The sequence below is a fragment of the Ceratotherium simum genome, chromosome 2 (genome assembly GCF_057802395.1).
Source record: "Ceratotherium simum simum isolate JZ-2026a chromosome 2, ASM5780239v1, whole genome shotgun sequence".
Lineage (NCBI taxonomy): Eukaryota > Metazoa > Chordata > Mammalia > Perissodactyla > Rhinocerotidae > Ceratotherium > Ceratotherium simum.
In genome coordinates, this window is record NC_141901.1 from 30516262 (window position 1) to 30542123 (window position 25862).

General features: G+C 36.6%; 1 protein-coding gene across 1 annotated transcript in view; it reads left to right on the forward strand.

The window, feature by feature from the left end:
• Positions 1–25862, forward strand: part of TMCO1 (transmembrane and coiled-coil domains 1) — a 58845-nt gene that overhangs the window by 13261 nt on the left and 19722 nt on the right. Inside the window, exons 3-5 of the mRNA XM_004424850.3 lie at positions 3306–3365; positions 14578–14624; positions 15977–16044. Coding sequence (XP_004424907.1) covers positions 3306–3365; positions 14578–14624; positions 15977–16044 — 175 coding nt within the window. The remainder of the gene's footprint in view (positions 1–3305; positions 3366–14577; positions 14625–15976; positions 16045–25862) is intronic.

The window sequence follows — 25862 nt, forward strand, 5'->3', positions numbered from 1 at the left end:
TTTCATTTATGTGATCAGTTGACACATTTGATTGCTTGCTGGGTATAGAGTTTACCATGGTAAGTGCAATACAAGATGAATGGGCATAGATTCTGTGTTCTAGATATTTATAATCAAATGGACAACTATTATATTTAGCATGGGAGATATTTAACAGGAAGAAACAAGGTAGGGGTTGGCCCTGTGGCATAGTGGTTACGTTCAGCATGCTCTGCTTCGGTGGCCCGGGTTTGCGGGTTCGGATCCTGGGCATGGACCTACACCACTCATCAGCCGTGCTGTGGCGGTGACCCACATATAAAGTGGAGGAAGATTGGCACATATGTTAGCTCAAGGCTAATCTTCCTCAAGCCAAAAAAAGGAAGATTAGCAACAGATGTTAGCTCAGGGCTAATCTTCCTCAGCAAAAAAAAAAGAAATAAGGTACATTTCCTCTTTGAAAAAATGTCCTGACTGCAAATATATAATCTCTTCTGACATTCTGTATCCAGAAATTGATATGACTCTAGGCAAGAAAAGTTTGTAGGGCTTTGGAGGAATACAAAAAAATGTAAATAGATTTGAATCAGCATTAGATGTAGATTTCTTTTCTTATGCTGATCTAATCCTTGGCGTTATTTGGAGAATACTAGTATTATCTAAAAAGCTGTCCTACAGTGGTAGGGCCTTTGATGAAAGATGGTTTCTTAAAGGTACCAGTTTAGGGGGCTGGCCCGGTGGCGTAGTGGTTAAGTTCGAATGCTCTGCTTTGGTGGCCTGGGGTTTATGGGTTTGAATCACAGGCGCGGACCTACACACTGCTTGTCAAGCCACGCTGTGGCAGCATCCTGCACACAAAATAGAGGAGGACTGGCACAGATGTTAGCTGTTAGCTCAGTGACAATCTTCCTTACAAAAACAAAAGAAAGTACCAATTTAGTTGATTCAGGGGGTCTCTAGACTTAGAGATGTGCTCTAAATATTAGCAGGTCTCCTTTCTTTGTGTTACTGTTGTAATATAGACTAATGAAAGAGCGCTCCAGTAAATGAGAACTATTAAAGTATATATAATCAATTCTTGTAACAAAATTATTTATTTGAGAACATTTAAGTACAAATTATTTGAAGTATGAATTATTTCTGTTGTTTGCAGTGAAACAGGATAAAGCTTTTAGAATAATTTATAAACTGTTTGACAGAACTCTGAAATTCAGAATGCAGCAATACCAGGTCATGAGCAAAAATGTGTTTCATAATAGACATCTTTTATTTTTGTCAACCCTTACATCTCTACTTCGTTATGGGGTGAGTTTCTGTGAATAAATATCAACACAAAAGAGTTTCTTCGCAACCTCATGAGGTTAGAAAAACATTAGATTAATTTATCTTATCCGTAGAAAAGATTTATCTAGTCTCAATCCAGTCTGCTAGAAGACCAGATTAATGTTCATAGTATCATCTTGTGTTTCTATTCTCTCACCATCTATCTTTTTTTTTTTGCCCTTGTTTTTTTTTTGTGTTTTTTTTTAAGATTTTATTTATTTATTTTTTTCCCCCCAAAGCCCCAGTAGACAGTTGTATGTCACAGCTGTACATCCTTCTAGTTGCTGTATGTGGGACGCGGCCTCAGCATGGCCGGGGAAGCGGTGTGCAGGTGCACGCCCGGGATCCAAACCCGGGCCGCCAGCAGCGGAGCGTGCGCACTTAACCGCTAAGCCACGGGACCGGCCCTGCCCTTGTTTTTTATGCAGTCATGGTTAAATGCTAAGTGGTTGTGTTATAGTCCTTCCGGGATGGGAGACAAATATTTTTTTATTTCTTTGGTTAACAGTAGTGATAAAGAGTAAAACACTCAATGTTTTCTGTCCATTTTATCTGTTAAAATGTTATTTCTAAAACATCTTATAGAATTTGACTTAATTTCCTGTTATGATCTCATACTAGTATGTTCATTCTAAATCTTTTTTTCTTCCTATTTATATATGTCATGTTTTATTTTGTTTTTTATTTTTATTTTTTTTGTGAGGATGACCAGCCCTGAGCTAACATCCAATGCCAATCCTCCCCTTTTTTGCTGAGGAAGACCAGCCCTGGGCCAACATCCATGCCCATCTTCCTCCACTTTATATGGGACGCTACCACAGCATGGTTTAACAAGCGGTGCATTGGTGCGCGCCCAGGATCCGAACTGGCGAACCCCAGGCCGCCGCAGCGGAGCGCGCACACTTAACCACTTGCGCCACTGGGCCAGCCCCACGTGTTTTATTTTTTTATCTACCTAGAAAAATACCTGTTACTTAGACATTCAACATATATCTTCACACAGACACATTTTATTTTAGCCAGCAGTTTATCATTTCATTTGCAATATTGGAATCAAATTGAATTTTACATCTATTTGATAAAGCAGTAATACCAATTTTGCTTTTAGAATTCAGGCAGCATACTTATTATACTAATGGAAAGTGTCCTACCTGCCAATTCTCTTTAATGCAACTTTTAGAAATTATACATGTAATGTACTGTTTGCTAGTAAAGGAAGTACACTAAGATAATATATGGAACAAATAATATAAATAAACTAAGTAAAGGTAATTTTTGACATATCTATTCCTAGTCCATTCGTAGGTGATTAAAGATAGTAAATATAAATATATTATGCTATTCCTCCTCAAAAGTTTACTGTTAGTCTATCATCATATTAATTGAAATGCATCAAAAAATGTTGGTCTTAGCGCTTTTGGCTCTCCTGATCTTCCTATGCTGTGTGTGTGTCTATCTTGCCAATTTTCTATACTATAATTGTTATTTGATTATCTGATCACACTAGGTTGCTCTCTAGAGGGCAAGGATCATGTTTATCTTTTTTTTCTACCTAGAATAGTGCCTGTTACTTAGGCAGCCAGTAACTGAATGAATGAATTGCTACCTTCTGTAGTGAACATGAGAATGGAACTACAATTTACGTTGTTATCTGAGAGAGCAGAATTTGAAAATAGTGCTTAGACTCTGTCTAAGGCATCACCCTCAGCTGATGGTCTGAATATCATCTCAGTTTTGATTATAATTGTGTCCTTATTCAGTCTTTTATGGGTATTTGATTAATGATGCTTTTAATATTGCTGTTTTAGTCTTAGAATGTTGTGTCTACTGTTTACTGTCAGCAGGTATGGGAGCATACCAATTGACTTAATCATGATCGTAATCAAAGTGAATGTGTAACTTTATTGTAAGTTTCTTTCAGTGGTTCAGCTTTGATAAAGTACATTTTGTTTCTATAGCATAATGCATAATTAATATGTACTGTGTCACTGTGTTGTTTACAGTGGAAAAGAAGAAGGAAACAATAACAGAGTCAGCTGGTCGACAACAAAAAAAGAAAATAGGTAAGATGAATTATTGGTATAAAAAATTTAGATTTTCTTGGAAAAAGTAAATTCTTAGATGATGAAAATATAATAAAGTTGTTGATAATGGTAACTCATGTTTGTATAATTTTATGGTTTATGAAGCACTTGTATACGTTGTCTTACTTGATTCTCTCAGCCATTTTATAGGACAAGGTCAAGCAATTGCTCCTTTTTGCTCTTAGCTTTGAAATTTCAGTTTTAGTAAAATGACGTTCACGGTTGTGGCTTTTGAGCTTGGCTGAGGGTTCTTGGCATAGTTGGTAAAAGTGTATTGTTTTTCATATCTGAGATGGTTATTTCCAGTTAAGTCTGAGTTACTTGTATTTATTGTTGCCATGGCTTCCCTACTGGGAATTCACTGGTGATGGAAATCTACCAAGGAGTAGGAAATTTTCTGCTTAATAATTTTTATCTAGTCTGAAAAATAACGATGTTTTTGGGTTTTCAGTGTAATTTAAAATTTAATTACAGAATATAATTCTGTTCCAAAAAGACAATTTATAAATGATTAGATGTGATTTGTAGTCATACTTTTGTGATGCTTCCTGATTCTGAAATCAGGAAAAAATAGTGAAATTGTGTATTTGATTCAGAAACTATGTCTCCATACCTAGGTTACTGCTCTTATATCCCAGGAGAGAATTCTACCAGGCTGGACTATGCCAATGTCCTATTCTGAGTAAAGCTTTTCAGTTTACTGTAGGGGTATCAGATGTTTTTAAGTGGCCTACTCATTTAGTTCTGAGGCAAGATGCTATGGTACATCTACTTTGTATGTGTCAGTCACTCTTGTAGGCACTGAAGAAACAAAGTAGAAAAAAAATCTGTCTTTAGAAGGTCTGTCTAGAGAGGGAAAACAGACCAGTGCAGTATGGTAAATACTTTTGTAGAGGTATATTCTGAGTGTTATAGAAGTAAAGAGAAAGGATATCCAAATCAACCTAGGGGATCAGGTTTTCTTGAAGAGATAATGCTGTAGCTGAATCTTGAAGCTTTAGTGTGAATTAGCTAAATAAAAACATAAATAAATAAAATACTAGTCAGTATTTATTGAGCACTTACCATCTGTATCACACTGAGGTAAGCACTTTACATATTTTTTAATTCTCTTAACCAGTGTATGTGGTAGTGAACAGTGTTACCTCATTTTTATAGAAGAGAAAACTGAGGCTTAAATTCACTTGCTCCTGGGGCCGGCCCTGTGGCTTAGCGGTTAAGTGTGCGTGCTCTGCTACTGGCGGCCCAGGTTCGGATCCCGGGCGTGCACCGACGCACCACTTGTCCAGCCACGCTGAGGCGGCGACCCACATACAGCAACCAGAAGGATGTGCACCTATGACATACAACTATCTACTGGGGCTTTGGGGAGAAAAAGCGAAAAAAAGGAGGAGGATTGGCAATAGATGTTAGCTCAGGGCCACTCTTCCTCAGCAAAAAGAGGAGGATTGGCATGGATGTTAGCTCAGGGCTGATCTTCCTCACACACACAAAAAAAATAATAACTTGCTCTTGCTCATTCAGTGCTATGATGGGATTAAGTCAGTGGTAGAGAAGGGGTTTGAACCTGGTCATTTTGTGACTTTAGAATCCGCGTTTTTAAGCTCTTTGCATTCCAGGCAGAAGGATAGACATGTGCCAAAGTGTAGAGGGATCAAATAGCAAGGTATATGCCTGGAACTATAAATAATTTAGTACAACAAATAGAAGAAGGTATGTGTAAAGTATAGGCAGATGAGGCTAGAGAAATAAGTAGAGCCTAGTACATAAAATCCTTATAAATTAAACTAAGGTAAGGAGTTTAACTTGTATCCAGAAGGCTTCCCATAACCATTAAGGGATTTAAACAGGGGAGTGACATCCAGTGTTAAGGAAGACAACTCTGGCAATAGTTTGAAGGATAAATTGGAGAGGGGATCATTCTGGAGGTAGGGAAATCATGAAGCTTGTTAAGTATCCCAGGCATAAAAATGGCAAGAATCTGAACTTAGGCAGTGGCAGTGGAAATGGAGTAGATGGTACAGATTCAACAGATATAGAGGAGGTGGAAGTAAGCGGACTTGATGACTGTTTAGATGTAGGATATGGAGAGACACGAGTCTGGGAAGAACCCCAGATTTTTGATTTGGAGAGAAAATATTGGAAGAGTAGCAGATTGTCATGGAGAAGAAAAGAGAAGATGATTTCAGGTTTGAACATGTTGGATTTGAAGTGCCTGTGTGACAGTAGGGTGGAAATATTTGGTACAGTTGGATGTATGGTTTTGAAGCTGGCAGAGAGATAAAGGCTACAAATAGATTTTAGAATCATTTGCTTGTAAGTAGTAATTGAGTCCACAAGGTAAATGAGATCACATAGGGAGACCATCTAGAGTAAGAAAAGCGAAGGCTGAGGATGGAGAGAGTCTTGAGGAAACGTAGACGTTTAAAGAAAGTAGCAGAAGAAGTGGAGCTCTGAAAAAGTATTGCCAGAGAAGTTGGAAAAGAGTTGTGTCACACAAGTTGAGGGGAGAGTTTCAGGGGCGAGAAGGATTCGAGTGTAAGTATTGTTAAATGTCCAAGAGGCAAAATGGAGGTTATTAGTGATTCAGCAAAAGTGATTTCACTGGCATGATGGGGGACAGAAGCCAGATTGCATAGATTAGGGAGATAATGGACAGTGAGGAAGTAAAGACATTGAACATGGACAGTTCTCTCAAGTAGCTTTGCTATAAAGGATAGGAAAGTTGTAAAAACGGAAGACAGATTACCCTCTGCCCTTAAATTGACGACACAAAGTATCAAAATTTAAAATTATCTTAACATGGTAAAATGAGCCAGACAGAGAAAGACACCGTATGACTTCACTCATGTGTGCAATATAAACTAACACACGGACAGAGAGAACAGTTTGGTGGTTACTGGGGGAAGGGCGTTAGGGGGTAGGCACAAGGGGTGAAGAGGTGCATTTATATGGTGACTGCCAAATAATAATGTACAACTGGAATCTCACAATGTTATAAACTATTAGGACATCAATAAAAAATTTTTTTTAAATTATCTTAACATGGAATGCAACCTTGAATTGTTTGCTTACCAAAAAAAATCAGAAGTTAAAAGAAATAATATGTGTGAAAAATTGCTTATCGAAATCTTATCAGGAGTCACAAGACATAATATTTATTAGGAGTTGCTTAAAAGACAAACAACCTGTCCATTCCCTAGATTTGTAAATTTTGCTTGTAGATTAAGCTAGACTATCAGAAATCTGTAAACGTAAACTGCATTATTTTGGACTTCGTAAAATTGCTTCTACTCTATTTCATGTTGACATTTGTACTATTAGGCATGGCATGAAAAACTCAGCCAGATACAATTTATTGTAGTACTACTATGGAATATTTTTGAGGACATTGTCTACATCATCACATGATGCTCTTTTGATGAGAAATTATGGAAACTTTCTATTAGTTTTCAATGTCAAGAAAAGCAGTGATTCTCATAAATAATTGATTTATTTTGATCTTATGGACACTGTACTTGAACAGGTGTTTTTTTTTCCCCTTTGAACCAGCTGCTAATGAGCATAGAGTCAGATTTGCTTTTCATCTCTAGCAACTTTATAGGACCAATTAAACGTATTTCTGTGTATCGACCCTATCTACAGTTTTGTTGTTATGCAACCCTTACTTTCCCTTTGCTCAGATTCCCCATTTGAGCTTCTTTACAAAAATATATATGGTAATGGTCGGACTACAAAGAATGATACTGCTGCACTAAAAGAAGAGAGTTTTCAGTAAGAGGGGAGAGGTCAGCAATATTCAGTGTTTCAGAGAAGCAAAATGTCGTTGATTTCATTAGGCAAAGCTCTTTGATGATGGTCTTGGGTAGAGCTATTAATTTGAAACCAAAGTGTCTTTTGCATCTGAACTGAAGATTTTAATTGTTTCCCATTCTTAATTTCAGGAGCAGATGTTTTGGCTATTTTACATTTCCCTCTCATAGAAGAGGAACTAATTTACTTTTGATACATGAATGTTATTTAGCTCTTGCAGCCGCATTCAAGTTAGCTCAAGTAACGAGGGATTTATTTTAAGGATATATGTGATCCAAAACTCAGGAAAAGCTGAACCAGCTGGTTACAGGAAGGCAGGAACCGTGTTCAGGCAAGTGCTACAAGCAGAGCAAGCCCTGAGGTAAAGCCAGACAGTGGGCTCCACTATCTTTAAAGCTCCACGGTTATATATACCTCTCTCTCTTCTGTTGTTCAGCTTCTGCACTTTCTCTGTAGTGTTTTTCCAGCATTTAATTTTTCCCTTTACCTCCCTTTGGCTTGTGTCCTAGGGTTCCTTCTATATCAGTATTATTCATAATATGCTCTGTAGGCCACCTACATCAGAACTGCTTGAGATACTTGTTAAAAATGAAGGGTTCCAAGTCTTACTCACAGACCTTACTGAATCAGACTCTGGACGTGGGACCCAGGAGTCTGCTTTTTTAACAAGCTGCAGAGATCATTCTTCAACACACTAAAGTTTGAGAGCCAGTACTATATTGTAATTTTTCTGTTTCAACTTCCATGGTTAATTGATTTACTTTCCCAAGATTTTCTGGTTTAAACTCCTGAAAGAAGGAATCCGATTGGCTCAGCTCATCTTTTTGCACCATAGGTCATGGAAAAGCCTATGGATTGGCTGCCTTTTGGGTCAGTAGTGGCAGGGCAGGGGATGTTAGGAATCTTCACAAGGCTGACCCTCAACAAAGACTCTGGTGAGAGGCAGATATGCCCAGAAGGTCGCTGTGGAAGGGAGGGCAGGCATTCTGAAGCTTGACTGAGGGGGGTGGGTATCTCCTTTCTTAGTGACTTAGAAATATGGGAGGACATTTTTGAAATTTAATTTATTTGCAGCCCTGAGTTTATATATTCATTCTAGGTCTTTATCTATGCTATTTGGATTTTCCATAAAAGAAGGCTGCATCAGACATAGAATTTAAATTTTGCTTCTCCATTTCCAAATCTATTTGAAATTTCAAGGGTATATTATTAATTGGTCTTCCCTTCAAGACAACTCAAAATGTAGAACTGCCATGGGGTACCTAATTCTTTTCATCTCTAGAGAAGCATCTGTTATTTTGATCATCTCTTCCTTATTTGAAAATGTTGTTCATCTCCCAAACTATTGGTTGGATCAGACTACCCAGTTGCCTACTATGTGCTTTAATTGATTTACATTCTTTGACAGAAAAGACACTAGTTATTGAATAAGGTAAATGATGAAATGTTCCTTTCTTAGATAAATTAATTATCTTGTACAAAGCCTAATGCCATCAAATTAATAGATTGACTTGAGGTTTGTTCATTCTGTGGTCAGAAGGGATGTCATCATTGCTAGTTTATTCCAATAGCTACAAGAAATATAGCCTCTTTTTAATTGGTGTATTCCCTTTTAGAATTTTAATTTTTTTTAAAGACAGAATCTTCTGTCTGTCATCTTGGATAATAAATCATTCTAGAATATAAATGTATCTTCTTCATATTTCCAGTTTCTTCTCTCCATGAAATTTCCTCAGATTTCACAGAGGTTATATTCCAAAAGTTCAGTAGTAAGAGGGTGCATAGAATTTCCTCCAAATGGAGGGATTGAAGCATGATTCTCCCCTGTATTAAATCCTGAGGTTCTGGATGGCATAAAGTAGAGTTCACACAAGTGAACACTAAATGACATATACTATTTATTTCCAGCACTCAACACCTTTAAATTCTGGATCTTCAAGGAAGGTATAGAAGGCTTTAGACACACATTTTCACCCTCCTGATGTCAACATAACAGTTGAAAGAGATTGGACAGCACAACCATCTTGGAGGTCTTGGGCTCCTAGATGCTGAGTTATCTCTCTACCTTAGGGGAGAGATTCACCAGCTATAGTTCTTTAAGTAACACACCACCAAGATGCAAATAATGTAAGACTGAGACAGTGACTTCCGTACCTTACTGGAGCCAAGAGACCACTTTCTGAGAAGATTTATGCTAGTTAACTGATAGCAGTTAAAGGCTAAGTTACACTCCTGGGTATAGAGAAAGCCAATCACTTTTATTTATTTCAATATACTCTTAACTATTTGGGATACTAGAAATTATGCATTTCAAGCAGTAGAATATCTAGCATTTATTGCATCATCTCAGCCCAGACTATTCTCATAATTACATGAATTGTTATGCTCAAAAATATTGAATTCCTGCTAATAATTTATTTATTTATTTATTTTTTTTTTTTTTAATTTTTTTTTAAAGATTTTATTTATTTTTTCCCCCCAAAGCCCCAGTGGATAGTTGTATGTTGTAGCTGCACATCCTTCTAGTTGCTGTATGTGGGACTCGGCCTCAGGATGAACAGAGAAGTGGTGCCTCGATGCGCACCCGGGATCCGAACCCGGGCCACCAGCATCGCAGCGCGCGCACTTAACCACCAAGCCACAGGGCCGGCCCTCTGCTAATAATTTAAATTATCATTTCAAAATAAATTGTTTGCACTTACTTTACTTACTAATGTGACTTTTCTAGAAATTATTCACCTGGGAAATAAAGTTTCTTGTTAAGGGAAAGTTCTTTAAAAAAATATTTTTTTCAATACAGTTTATTAGAACTTGGATTATTCTCATATAAACTATGTATCACATGGTGGTTATATTGAAAAACTAGTCTTCATAAACTTATTTAACCCATAATAAAACATAAAAACTTTATTTTTTGGAACAGTAGTTTGTTTTCATTTTTGTCCTTTTTTTGTAATACTGGTAATTAAAAGCAAAATTGGATATGAAATGACTTTTAAAAATTTATTTAAATCATTGAGACTTAAAGAAGAGTAGATTTCATCAGAAGATGAGAGATAGAAACTCTAAAATGTTTTAAGTACTTTTAAGGACTTAAACGTTTCACTTCTCGTTGTGTCTAGCAATTTCCTTGCAAAACTTGAATCTTATATTTTAAAATAATGAGAATGAATAATTAGAACAAATCTTTGCCTAGCAATTATTAGAGTCTGGGTTTGATAGTCTTAATGGAAGAGAAAGAGAGAAGGAATTTGATAATTTTCTAAGAGGCAAAATTATAAAAAGAAGGGGGTAAAAGAGAATGTGAGTATTGAGAGAGAGAGAGAATAGGAGCATCTGAGATGCAATTAACTGAGCTTGGACTGGAGAAAAATGAAAATGGGAAGACTTTAGATTAGGCATTTCTCCCAGCAGCCATTTAAAGGTATCATTAGTCTAGGGGATTAGTAGGGAGAAGGGGAGGTATATAAACCTAACTGTGGTTTTTTGTGTGTGTGTGTGAGGAAGATCAGTCCTGAGCTAACATCCGATGCCAATCCTCCTCTTTTTGCTGAGGAAGACTGGCCCTGGGCTAACATCCGTGCCCATCTTCCTCTGCTTTATATATCCACAGCATGGCTTGGTAAGCGGTGCGTCAGTGCGCGCCTGGGATCTGAACCTGCGAACCCTGGGCCGCCGAAGCAGAGCACGCGGACTTAGCCACCGGGCCGGCCCCCTAACTGTGTCTTTATGGGGATATTTACAAGTTTATTGTTCATAACTTGAGGAGTACCTGAAATTGTTTCCTATTGGTAACATTTCCATTAGATCAAATTTGCTCTTTCCCATATCGGTGTTTTTGGATTTCTGAAGACTCTTTCCTTGTCTAGGACTTTTTAATATTAAGTTCTTTGTTTTTATAATGTTTATGCCTCTTGAGGCATCTTAATATTTTCTGCCAACTAGACAGATCAAGTTTATTTCAGATGAAACTTTGTGGTTATGTTTCCCTGTTAAATATATCTGTTTAGCTTGTTGTTCCTTTATTCTATTCTACTTTTTGTCCCTTTCTTTACAGAGATATCTTTTTTTTTTTACCAACTTGACGTTTTTATATACTACTATCTTTTTTTTTCTATTCTATTGAGAATAGTGCCTAGTAAAAAGTGAAATCACTGGAGCATATAATATACACTTTTTAAGTGGCCTCAGACACAATCAGCTGTTAATTTCCTATGAGTAAAATACTTATGCTGAGAATTAGTCCTAGCTTCCTCTACTGTACCATCTAACTAGATCTCGTATAGCTGTTAGTGCCATGCCGTAAGTGTGTCAGAGTGAGGCAGGAGTGAAGGCAAACATCTAAGAAACTTGACTCTGTTTCTTTTACCCCCTCCAAGACCAAGTGAACCTTAACTTATTTCTGAATTATTTGAAACCAACTAAGCCTACTTTATTTGTATATAGTAGGCACTTAATAACAATTTGAATTGAAAAATCTTCAAGAATCGTGCACAATGGTGTAGGTACGTATCATAAACCTGTGCTGCTATATTCTTATTAAGCCATGTATACATACAGTCTATCTTGACAATACTTATGGTTACAATTTCTGTTTAGACATAATTTTAAAAAAATGGAATGGATCTTCAGAAAAACTATGTCACTTTAGTTTGCTCTCAGCCTTTCTGTGTCTCTTCTGCCTCTTCAGGCTACCAACTTTATCATAAAGCACTACTCTCCCTGGAAAGTGATTTTTGGTATACTATATCTTCAGATAAGCTTTTATTATATTGCTGATTCATTCATGAAACAATATTGAGCATATACTGTAATGTTGAGCAACTAACTACATGCCAGTCATTGAGTATACAAAGATGAAGAAAGCATAGTAGTCCTTGCCCTCCAGGAATCTGCCATCCAGTTGGGCTGATGGGTACAAAAACAGATCATTATAACAGAATGTACAAGCTCAGTGAGTATAATGATAGAGATGTGCTTGGAATATTCTGCAAGCATAAAGAAAGGACTTCTAGTGAATCTAGTGTCTAAGACTGCATAGTCCAATATAGCAGCCACTAGCTACATTTGGCTATTTAAATTTAAATTTTAAATTAATTAAAACTAAATGAAGTTAAAATTTTAGTTCCTCGATCACACTGGCCACATTTTAATTGCTCAGTAGCCCCATGTAGCTAGTGACTACTATATTGACACAAATACAGAATATTTTCATAATTATAGAAAGTTCTATAGAATAATATTGCCTAAGGAATCAAGATTTTCAAAAGGAAGTAATACAAGAGCTGAGGCTTAAAAGTTGAGTACGGGCTGGCCAGGAAGGAGTTGGATAAGGATGTTATAAAACTTTCTATGTAGAAATAGAGTAACCAACCATCCCAGTTTGTCTGTGACTGAGGAGTTTCTTGGGATGTGAGATTTTCAGAACTAAAACTGGAACAGTCCAGGGAAAACTGGGACATTTGGTCACCCAAGGTAGAAAGGACTTTATGAACAAAGACACTGAATCGATAGAAAAGCATCATATATAGAGGAACTTAAAGTTGTTTGGTGTTGTAGGAACATAAAAATTCATGGGAGTGATTGGAAATGAGGCTGCAGAACTAAGCAGGGGCTAGATACAGGACTTGCAAGTGATATTGAAGCATAATCTTATAGGGATGAAAAGCCATAGGATTTTAAGCTGGGGAGTGTCATAATATTGGTCAGTTTTGCCTTTTAGGTATCTGACAGGCAGCTATGTGGAAGATGGATTTGAGGGAACAAGTTTGGAGGCAGTGAGACCTGTTAGGAGATTTGAAATAATATAAGTAAGAGGTGTTAGAAATCCTAACTAAGGAAATGGTAGTAAGGAGGAGGAGAGGGGTTGGATTTCATAAATATTTATGAGGTATAATTAATAGGACTTGGTGTTTGGTTGGTTGAGAGAGTAGGGAGTCAAGGATATGCCAAGGTTTCTAGCATAGATGATTTTTTATACCTTTCTTTTCATTTCTTAGTGGAAGTCCCTTTCCCCCTCTAGTTGTTTTATGCCTGTTTACCTTCTAGTCATCTCTTACCCCATTCCTCAACCCTCCAATTTAAGAAAGTCTTGTTACATTGTAAGAGGACTGCTCAGGTAGAAAAGAAGCTCTAGCCTCCAACACAGACCATAGCTCCATTCCTTTTTGTTTATTTTCTTCGGTATATCTTCAGCATCTCCATTCCCTCCTGCCTGTATCCTTTCCTCCCAGGGAGAACAAACTAGAGAGCAGCAGTTTAGGTCAAGGGATCATATATTCATCCTGCCATGCACTGTTTGGAAACTGCAGTTCAGTCTGCAAGCCAATCTACCTGTAGGCTTGTTCTCGTTCGTTTTCTTTACGTGCCTAATGTTGCCAGCCCGCACACCAGTTTAATATATTCCAATGGTATATTTTTTATTTTAGAAGATATTATATTTTTATTTCATAATCTTCCTATGAGGGTGGAGATTTTTGTGTGTTTTTTCCATTCATCCCTAGTGCTCAGAAGAGTGCCTGGCACATAGTCTACTTAACCAATGAGTATTTGTTGAATAAATTAATCCTGGTGATAAAATACCTGATCAAAGAAAACAGTAGCATAGTATATGTAGAGATCATTGGGTTGGGAGCTGGGAAACTTGCGTTCTAGTCCTCGCTTTGCCATAAAATATTTGTGTGGTCTCTGACAAGTCACTTCCCCTTTGCTGGGCCTCAGTTTCTTCATAGGTACAATGAAGTCCCGTATGTTGATGGAATACGGTAAATAGGGCTTTAATATACAGTTGAGGCTTCTTTAGCAATTTGAGTTCTGTTTATATAACAATTTTCTTGAAATATAGGCCAAATTTTGGAGCTTTCTAAGTGATTTAACCATAAAACTATGCTTATTTTTGGATTGATTAGACTGTAATATGAGAGAACCTGAATTTTAAATTCGTCTTAATTGACTTTTAATTTTTAGACTATATGCTCTCTTAAAGAAACTGAAAGAGGGGAAACAACATAAATGGATAATAAATATTTGAAACTTAAGTATAATCATTATGTTTACGCTTATGAATCAACTGATTAACAATTCGCATCGATGTAATGTAAGAGTATATCCTAAGGTACAGAGTTAAGACACTTAATACCAGAGGTAATTTTTTAAAGTTAAACTTTAAAGATTTTTATTTATTTAAATTGAAATAGTTTGGTGCTCTGCTGCATGTGAATTTTCTGTTAGTACAAAGTCTACGATATGTCAGGTAATCAGCTCATCTTGTTAAATGATACTGAGACAGAAGTGCTTTTATAGTCACCAATCATAACAGTTTAACATCTGCCTTTTGCTCAGCACTGTGTATATTAACCATTTTATTAATTCTTTTCAGAGAGGCAAGAAGAGAAATTGAAGAATAATAACAGAGATCTGTCAATGGTAAGAGTCCTAAATATAAGCTCATGGTAAACCACATAATGTTTTTTAGCAAAAGATCCTGATTTGCATAAAGTACACTGCACTTACCTTTTCAGAAATTTATAGTCTATGCAGGCTATAAAAAATAAATAATAATAAATGACTGTTCCTGGACCAAACGGAAAATATGCTACTGGGCTTAAACTTCATTTTAGTAACAGGAATAGCTTTTTTAGGCTGTCTCAAAGGTCATAATTTGTCCTTTTCACACAGTTCTTGATTAGCTTCTCCCTTATGTTTATTTTCTTTTCTTCCTTATGTTAAGGCTAAATCTTTGGGTTTATGGTGACCTGGGTAATCCCAATATAGAAGCTGGAGCATTATGGATGGCCTTTGTTGTCTTTTGTTCTTTAAGAGGCCTTTTGTTGTGAGTATCAGGCATTAACCATAAAGTGTAAGGGAAAGTGATTTCATTACCCATTTACTCATTGTTTGTAAAGAGTAGAGTTTGTTCAAGAATGTCTTTCTAAGGCATAGATAGGCTAATGATAAGGCTTGACTAATTTCTCTACTTAATTTCTGTATATTTCATATAGGACATCTAAACTGTACAACAGTTGTCTTTTGCTTACCGAGAGACCTTTGCTATATTTCTCTATCTCCTGTTTCGTGAAATTCTTATTAATTAGAAAGATTATAATTTAGAAGTGCATTTTTTTGAAAATAGCTTTTCTTTTCTGTCATACAATTATTACGTGTTCACCGTAGCAAATTTGGAAACGACAGAAAGAAGAAAAGAAAAATTGCCCATAAACCTATCATCCAGATATAACAATGTTAATCTTATATCTTTATAATCTTTTGTGTATTTACACTTTTACGGCATATGTAATTAATAAAGAAGATAGCTGCAAGTAACAGAATACCTAACTAATAATGGCATAAACAGATAAAGTTTTTTTTATCTGCTAAAGAAGTCCAGAGGTTAGTAGTCCTTGGCTGGTGTGGCTGCTCAGTAATGTCATCAAGGATTTAGGGTAATCATCCTTCGTTTAAGGTTTTTGGTCATTTGATGGCGCTTTACCTTCAGGCAAGAAGAATGAGCAATATGGCCAAGTTTGTCCCTTTTAGAAGTCCGTTCAGTACTTGTCCTTATAACTCATTGGCCAGAATTGGGTTACATGGCCACCCCAATATTATTCATCAGAAGGCAGCAAGAGAAGAGGTCGTGGAGATGGAGGGTGGGTTAGCCAATAAACAGCTTTTTGCTAAGGAGCGCCTTTTAAAAATGACATGAAACCAAAACTTTTGGGGTGTGTTTTAGTGGTGATTTTTCTTTAATGTGAAATTACAATTTGTTGGTCTCCTCATAGGTTCGAATGAAATCCATGTTTGCAATTGGCTTTTGTTTTACTGCCCTAATGGGAATGTTCAATTCCATGTGAGTATCCTTTTATGTGATTTTACCTAACTATTGCTCTATGTGAGTCTATGTGTGAGCAATTAACTTTTTTGATAATATTTTATTTTGATATTTCAAATTTATGGAAAAGTTACAAGAATAGTATATCTATTATCCAGATTCACAATTGTTAACATTTTGCCCCATTTGCTTTCTCTTTTTCTCTGTCTCTCCATATCGTATATGTACTCACATATACAGGATTTATGTATTTTTCTCAGTCGTTCGAGAGTATGTTGTAGGCTTCATGCCCCTTTACCCATAATTACTAGAATGTGTGTTTCCTTAGAATATGGACATTCTCTTACATAACCTCAATCCAGTTACCAAAATCAAGGACATTTAATTTTGATAAAATACAATTATATAACTTTTTCACCCTCTTAACAGTGAGGATATTTTATGTACAACACAAAGACTAAGGTATTATGGGGCCTCTAAAAAGAATTTAATATGTTTCCTGTATTTTTAAGTTGCTTACTAGCATTCTGCTTCAAAATGAAGGTAGTCGTATAGAGATGTTTCGACTCCTAAAATAGAGTCTTAGCAACTATAATCTTGTTTAATCATATGGTAAGTTACTGTTGTCTAAACTAGCATATAGCAGGCCTGAGTAATTGTGGAATTGCTTTTGACAGAAGCTGGGAAAGTATCCAAAGGTGACAAGCAGTCATTTATTGTCTTTCAAAGCTCACCTAAACCATCCTACACGAGTTAGAATTTCCCTCACTTCCTCTTTTCCTTCTCTTTCTCCTACTCTTCCTCCCCGGCTCCATTTCTGTCTCTCTCCCTCTCCCTGAACCTCCCCTCTAGCTCCAGTCAGTTCTTCCCTCCCCACATGTTCAGTGCCTACTTTGTGCCAGACATTGTGCTAGATTTCGGAATATAACAAGATGTGGCCCCTGCCCTCAGTAATATCAAAAAATTATAAAGAAAATGACATGACGAAAAGACAGATAAATACATTGATGGATGTTATAATAGAAATCTGTGTACATGAGGTACAGAAGGGGGACAGAAGTGAGTGGTTATTTTTACTTAGGTGAGGGACTAGAGGGGGTTGTCCAAAATGGTTTTAATACAGAATTTCCACCTAACTAATGATTACTAAAATCACAGACCTTTAGAGCTGAAAGGGACTTTTTGAAGATTAAATAACTTGCCCAAGATATCTAGAAGTCTCATGATTTCTGTCTTATAATTTTTTTTTTTTAATTTTATTTATTTTATTTTTTCCCCCCAAAGCCCCAGTGGATAGTTGTATGTCGTAGCTGCACATCCTTCTAGTTGCTGTTTGCGGGACTCGGCCTCAGGATGAACGGAGAAGTGGTGCCTCGATGCGCACCCGGGATCCGAACCCGGGCCACCAGCATCGCAGCGCGCGCACTTAACCACCAAGCCACAGGGCCGGCCCATGTCTTATAATTTTAAACTCAATACTCTTTTTCACTCTGCCATGCCTTCTCTCATTTCTTGGGTACATATTCACTGTGAATTAGCAGGCAAACCAAACACTGAAAGGTTTTATAGTTAACTAGTAAGCTTCCTTGGTGCAACTCAAATACTCAAGGATTCTTAAATTGTCGCATTTTGGACAGTATAGAGCTGGCTAAGTACTCATCTCTACTTAATTTTTTTCATACTTCTGGTTTTTTAAATAATATTTTTATAGGTTAGTGTTGTGTGTGTGTGTGTGTGTGTGTGTGTGTGTGTAGCTATTCTGGTTGGCCTTGGCTTTATTGTGTGATTACTGCTTTGCTTAAAGTTCAGCATTTTATTTTATTCGTTAGTCTTATATACAGTTGAATTCTAATGAAATAGCCTAAGAAATAACTGTGGCCGTTTCTGCCAGTAATAATGCTGCTTTATATTCATGTGATTCTCTTTCATAATATTGTTTATGAACATATTATGATAAACAATCTTCTAATCTCCCCCAGCATGCACACACCCACCCACATACACACACACACTAAGTCTGAAAGGCTGCTCTTTGGGAAGGCATCTGCTTCAAGTATAATTTTTCTCCCAGTGCCATCTTTTTCCCCAAAGGTGGAACCTCTCCTTTATTACATTTTTTCTTTAATTATTAAAGTAATACATTCTCACTGGAAAAATTCCAATAATACATAAATATATAAAATATAAAGTAAAAGTGACTCTGCCTTCCTCAAATATAATGCACATCCTTCAAGATTTGTACTTTTTCTATATGTATATGAGCATTTAGATATTTGTATATATAAATCTTTATACACAAAGATTGTTGTTTTGTAACTTGCTGTATTTCCCTGTGATAATTTTTAAAATACAATATATATAGCTCTAACATATTCTTTTTTAAAGTCTGTAAGTATTCCATTGAATGAATGTGCCCTGATTTATTTAACTAATCTTCTATTAGTCTTTATATAGAATATTCACAGATAGTGTGTACACCAGTGTATACTTATTTTTTCCTCAAGGTATATCCCAGAAGTATTGCTTGGGTAAAATTTTGATACAAATTGTTATCTAGAAAGGTGTCATTAATTTATATTTTTGTATTATTGCCATCAGTACTTGTGAGTGGTCTTTCTCCATTTATCTGTCATCACTGGTAATTATGTGTCTTTAATAATTGCCAATCTAATAGTTGGGAAATATTTCTTTTTAAAATTTGCATTTCTTTGATTACTTGTAAAGTTTAGCATCTTTTCATGTATTTATATTTTTCCATTGCTAAATTTCTACTTCATGTCTTCCTTCTCTCCCTGTTTTTATTTCATTATTTCAAGAATTCTTCATCTGTTGAGGCTATTAATCTCTCTTTTTGGAAATATATGGAAAATATTAACTTTTATGTCAAATCTGTTAACTCTTTGCTGCCTCATACCAGATTATAGAATTTTTTTCTCTCTCCTATTTTTATATTTAAATCTTGTTTCATCTGTAATTATTTTGGTGTTTGGTTTCCAGTTTTATCAAGTTCTTAGCCATTGTCAATACCAGATAGTGAATAAACAATATTCTCCCTGATAATTAGAAATGACTTACTTATCCTATATCAGTAGCTTCCCAAAGCTTATGCCGTAAGTTTTAACCAAGAGTGTGCATCAGAATCAAATATGGAGCTTTTTAAAATAATTTTCTTACACTAGTGAAACACAAACGCTACTCAAAAATTCAAACAATACAGAATAATAGAGAATAGAAAGTGAAAGTGAACCCAAATGAGTTGAACACTTATGTTCACACAGAAACCTGCACGCAGATGTTTGTAGCAGCTTTATTCTTAATTGCCAAAATTTGGAAGCAACCAAGATGTAAATGGCTAAATAAACTGTAGTACATCCAGACAATGAAATATTATTCAGTGCTAAAAGAAGTGGGCTACTGGCTGTGAAAAGACATGGAAGAACCTTAAACGCGTATTACTAAGTGAAAGAAGCCCATCTGAAAAGGCTACATACCATATGATTCAAACTGTATAACATTCTAGAAAAGGCAAAACTATAGAGACAGTAAAAAGATCAGCAGTTGTCAGGCGTTAGGGAGAGGGGTGAGGGAGAGATGAATAAGCAGAGCACAGAGAATTTTTAGAGCTGTAAAACTATTCTGTATGATACTTAATGGTGATATGTGTCATATATTTATTAAAACCCATGGAATGTACTACACCAAGAGTGAACCCTAATGTAAACCATGGACTTTGGGTGATAATGGTGTGTCAGTGTAGGTGCATCAGTTGTAATTAACGTGCTGTTCTGGTGGGGGATATTGATTGTTTAGGAGGCTGTTTGGGGGTATGAAGTATATGAGAACTCTGTCCTTTCAGTTCAGTTTTGCTGTAAACCTAAAACTATTCTAAAAAATAAAGTCTATTAAAAAGAAAGGATGGGGGCCGGCCCAGTGGCGCAAGCAGTTAAGTGCACGCGCTCCGCTGCGGCAGCCCAGGGTTCGCTGGTTCGGATCCCGGGCACGCACTGACGCACTGCTTGGCAAGCCATGCTGTGGCAGCGTCCCATATAAAGTGGAGGAAGGTAGGCATGGGTGTTAGCCCAGGGCCAGTCTTCCTCAGCAAAAAAAAAAAAAAAAAAAAAAGAGGATTGGCATATGTTAGCACAGGGCTGATCTCCTCACAAAAAAGGAAAAAAAGGATGGACTTAAGATGATAAGGGTTAAAATTCCAGGCTTCTCCCCCATTTACTAAATGGGTAACCTTCTACAAGTTATTTATAGTATAACCTTCTAATTTCTCCACTTAAAATGGGAATATTAATACAGTGTCAGGGGGTCGGCCCGGTGGTGCATCCTGTTAAGTGCGCATGCTCTGCTGCGGTGGCCCAGGGTTCGCTGGTTCGGATCCCGGGCGTGCACCGACGCACTGCTTGGCAAGCCATGCTGTGTCAGCGTCCCATATAAAGTGGAGGAAGGTAGGCATGGGTGTTAGCCCAGGGCCAGTCTTCCTCAGCAAAAAAAAAAAAAAAAAAAAAAAAAAAGGAGGATTGGCATATGTTAGCACAGGGCTGATCTCCTCACAAAAAAAGAAAAAAAAGGATGGACTTAAGATGATAAGGGTTAAAATTCCAGGCTTCTCCCCCATTTACTAAATGGGTGACCTTCTACAAGTTATTTATAGTATAACCTTCTAATTTCTCCACTTAAAATGGGAATATTAATACAGTGTCAGGGGGCCGGCCCGGTGGTGCATCCTGTTAAGTGCGCACGCTCCGCTGCGGTGGCCCAGGGTTCGCTGGTTCAGATCCCGGGTGCACACCGACACACTGCTTGGCAAGCCATGCTGTGGCAGCGTTCCATATAAAGTGGAGGAAGATGGGCACGGATGTTAGCCCAGGGCCAGTCTTCCTCCGCGAAAAAAGGAGGAGGATTGGCAGATGTTAGCACAGGGCTGATCTTCCTCACAAAAAAAAAAAAAAATAGTGTCATATTTTTAATAAACAATTAAAGATGCATATAATAAAAAAAAGTGAAAGTGACCTTTTGCCTTTCTCCAAACTCTAATAGTCCTCTCTTTATAAAAAAAGAAACAAATGTTAACAGGTAATCTGTCCTTCTAAGTCTTGTGTTTTTTTTACTTAAGCGATATCATACTCTATGTCTTGTTCTGCATCTTGCTTTTTTTTTTTTTTTTTTTGTGAGGAAGATCAGTCCTGAGCTAACATCCATGCTAATCCTCCTCTTTTTGCCAAGGAAGACCAGCTCCGAGCCAACATCCATCGCCAATCCTCCTCCTTTTTTTTTTCCCCCAAAGCCCCGGTAGATAGTTGCATGCCACAGCTGCACATCCCTCCAGCCGCTGTATGTGGGACGCGGCCCCAGCATGGCCAGAGAAGTGGTGCATCAGCGGGTGCGCACCCATGATCCCGAACCCAGGCCCCCAGCAGCGGAGCGGCGCACCCAACCGCTAAGCCATGGGGCCGGCCCTGCATCTTGCTTTTTATTTAACTTTAGGTTTAGAAATCTTTATCAGTACTTCCAAATCTATTCCATTCTATTTAGCTGGTGTATAGTATCCCATGGCATGGATTACCATATTCTATTTAACTATTTCCCTATTGTTGAATATGTAGATTGCTTTTAAGTTTTTTTAACCATTCTGGAGCTTTAAAAAAATCCTCAGGAGCACAATGGAAAGTTGTTGCTCAATAGGTATAGAGTTTCATTTTGGCAAGATGAAAGTTCTACAGATCTGTTGCACAACAATGTGCCTATAGTTAACACTGCTGTACTGGACACTTAAAAATGGTTAAAATGTTTATTTTTTTTTACCAGGGGCAATGGGGGTGGGGGGTGGGCACAAGGGGTGAGGGGAGTCATATATATGGTGATGGACAAAGAAAAATGTACAACCCAAAATTTCACAATGTTAAAAACTATTAAAACATCAATAAAAAAATAATAATAAAAAAAAAAAACATGAGTTAGAAGTTGTCACGTAGAAAAGGAATACTTCGAGTAGGAAAAAACAATACTTTTATAATTAAAATAACCAATCCTTATCTCATTTAAGCTTCACAACAATAGTATGATGCAAGGATGATTATGAAAAAAAAAATGGTTAAAATGGAAACGTTTATACTACTTTTCTTTTTACCACAATTAAAAACATAATACTCAGGCCCAGACCCCACACTTAAAGATTCTGACTCAATAAGATTAGGTTGTGGCCTAGGCTTCTGAATTAAAAGCCTCACAATTGATTCTGATGCCCAACCCCATTGGAAAACCACTGACCACTAGGAGTAGGTCTCAACTTTCCCTGGTTTTGACCTGTCTACATTTTCTGATTCATTTCTTGCTGAAAAGTCCTTTTTGACTCCAAGCCCAGGTTATTTCACACTTTAATATCTGTGAGTTTCTCTCCCCCTACCTGGGGAATACTTTTTTATCATTCAAAACTCAGGTTAAGGGTTACTTCCTTATGAAACTTTTCCTGATTCTTCTTTTACCAAACTTATTATCTATGTGTCCCTCTAATAGACTATAAATTCCTCATAGTACTTACACGTAATAGTTTTTATATCCTTAGGGTTCACGGCATAGATAGATATTTATTAAGTAAATAAATATTTATAGATACACAACCCTCTCCCCTCTGTCAGGATATCTGTACTATTCTGAAGTAAGAATTTGATCTCATTTGAAACATGAATCAAAAAGTTGAGAGTGACAATTATTGATTTCCAAGATACCAGTGGTTCATTTATGAAAATACTAGTGAACCAACTGCAGTGAAACCAAAGTTTCAAACTATGAGAGTCTGAGTCTAGTTGATGAAAATGTCTTCTAAAGATTCTTAGGACGTATTTTATTTTAACCCACGATAGCTCAGAGGGTCTCGTAATAAGACAGGCTAATCCCAGCAAAAAATATTGCGAGTCTGGTTATTTCAGTATTAAATAACCTATTGACAGTATTCATAAAAAATAATACAAAATTGTGTATATCCTTTTGACAGGTCAGTAATATAAATCTAATTTTCGAAGACTATGATCTCAATACAAGAGAGTGTTGACATTATATTTGAGTAGGGAGAGGTCTGGACTTGTAAACTAAGTTGTGAAACATGGAAATGAATCATCTTGGCTTATGTTCATTACTTATAGTAGGAGTTAATGTTAGATCACCTTTGTAGAATTTGCCAGCTCTTCGATACTTTCTTGTGGTTAAAACAAGACCTTGGCGTATAATTTTGATTTGAATCTCTAGTTGGTTTAGTTATTAAATGAAGCTAATATATTTGATTATAATCATGGAATCACACAACCACAAAATATAATATATTTCATGTGTTTTTTTACCCCTTGAGTTAATAATGATTCTCATTTGCCTTTCTTCCTTTGATTTTCTCCCTCCAGTTTTCAATTTTCTGTGAATATAAGACATGAATATTTCAACTGTTTTTTAAAAATATTTATTCAGTTCAAAAAGCTGGATGCCATTATTTGGTGCCTCACACTGTGTGGAGGCAGAAGAAACTTGCCCAGTCTAAGCCCTCAAGTTGCTTATTGCCTTAGAATAGACTAGACATCTATATAGGAAGTATTGATCTGCCAGTTAAAATTTTACTATTCTTTTCTATATAGGGGCTGTTGTAATTTGTAGAAGGTCCATTATAGAGAGCTCTCTAAAAAGGGTGGTAGGGGGGATTCTGTCGCAATAACACCCTACCTCAGCTATATTTTACCTTTTTCTTGGGTTGCAGAACAGCCTATCTTTGGACCTTGGAGAGGCTTATTTCTCTTTAAATTGTTTTTGAAACTCACTTGGAATCCATCATATTCTCTGCCAAAGCAGCACTCCTCCTGATATGTGTGTGTCTTTCAGTGGTAGTCAATTCTAGTCATCTGGAATTGAAATCTTTATTGTTCCCCGCCTCCTTCCTTTCTTTCAGCAAACATTTATAGTGTATCCACCCTGTCCCAAGTTTATTGCTAAACACTGAGTTATCAACACTATCAACACTCTGTTACATCAGTTAACAGTTCCTGTTTACCTTTCTTTATCTGTCTAGTCACCCAGCCAGCCAGCCTGCCTGCCCTCCTTCCTTCCCTCTCTTCCTCCCTCCTCTCTCTCCCTTTGTCATCCATCCTAGCACCAGCTTCCATCCTAGTTTCAGCTCATTTCCTTTTTTCCCCTCTGCTATTGCTTCTTAACCTTGGGTATCACAGTAGCTTCCTAACTGCTTTCCCTCCTTCAAGCATCTCCTGTCACAACAATATTAAGTCAACCAGCCTCAAAAGCATGTTACTCATTGCCTAATAACGTCTGCTACTGATTGAATAGTAACTGTGTGTTGGGCACTATACTAAACCCTTTACATATGTTACCCTTTTCATCTTAACAGCCTTCTGAGATAAGGATTATAATCTTTATTTTACTGATGAGGCTTTGAGACTCCAAGTTATTTAACTTGCCCAAGGTCTCAAAGCTAGTTAACTTTAAGCTAGGATTTAACCCTTGTCTAACTCTAAAGTCCATACTTACCATCTGCCACTCTGAATACTGATTTAAGTCCAAACTCCTTAAGTTGGTTTTCATGGCATTCCATGCTCTGGCACAGCCTGTCTTTTAAACTTTATTTTTTATCACTGTCTACTAATTGTTCTGTTCTAACAGCACTGTGCGCTGTTCCTGAGATACTTATTCTTTCACATGAATTTTAGTATCACTTGTTTGTCAAGTTCCTCTAAAATAATTCCTTTTGAGTTTTGATTGAAATTTTACTAAATTTATACATTAATTTTGAAATATTATACACCTTTATAATTTTTAATATTCTTATCCGGGCACATAATATTTCTGCTGAGTCTATTTTATCTACTTTTTAGTTTCTTTTCAAATAAGTATTGCGTAGATCTTATATTTTCTAGCTCATTACTACTGATATGTAAATAGGTTACCAATTTTTGTGATTTTATTTTCTAACGGACCATCTTGCTGAACTCTTAAGAGGTTGTAGTGGGTTTTAGTTTGATTCTCTGGTTTTCTAGATAGATAATCATATGAAGAGACAAATAATTTGTCTCATTCTTCCCAAATTTCCCCCTCCTTCCTTCTCTCTCTCCCTTCTTCTCCCACTTGCCTCTAGTTCTAACCTGAATTGAATTAGAACAACCAGAAGAGGGTTAAATACTTAATAACAAAATATTAAAGATAATTCAATAAAGATGGGAACAAGATGAAGAGAATGCCTTTATTACTACTTTGATGTTTATGGAATTTTTAGAGGACTGAGGTTTTCAAAAATATGTACAAGAGAATGTGGGGAACCAAATTAACTTTCCTAGTCAGCAGAGCCCCCATATGTTTTCTCTGCTGAATTTTCATACTGTTATCACTTGCATAAACCATCTAGCACTGAATGTCTAATGTATTTTCATTTTATTTTTTAGTTCTTAAAGCTCTTTAGTCAAGGGCCATTTTCTTATAAGCATGTACCATATAATTAAGTACTCAACAAATATTTGGTGATTAAGTTATTGGGCCTTAGACCAATATTGGAATGCCTATTTATGCAGTTCATCAGTACAAGATAAAATGTTATTAGATGTTTTTTCTTATAGTATAGGTTTTCCAAGCTATAGAAGTCAAAGAAATCAAATATAGTATCTTCAGGAGGAAAATGGTATGAAAAGCTTCATTATATTCAGGCTTCTTATAAAATTCTACTCTTGGCGGGAAGGAAGGCTGTTCTTTGTTCTTGAGTATACTATTTTCTTTTTGTCAACTTTCTTATTCAGAACATTGGCAATCAGTAGCTTTTTGCTTGTTTTGTTTTACAATACTGGTGG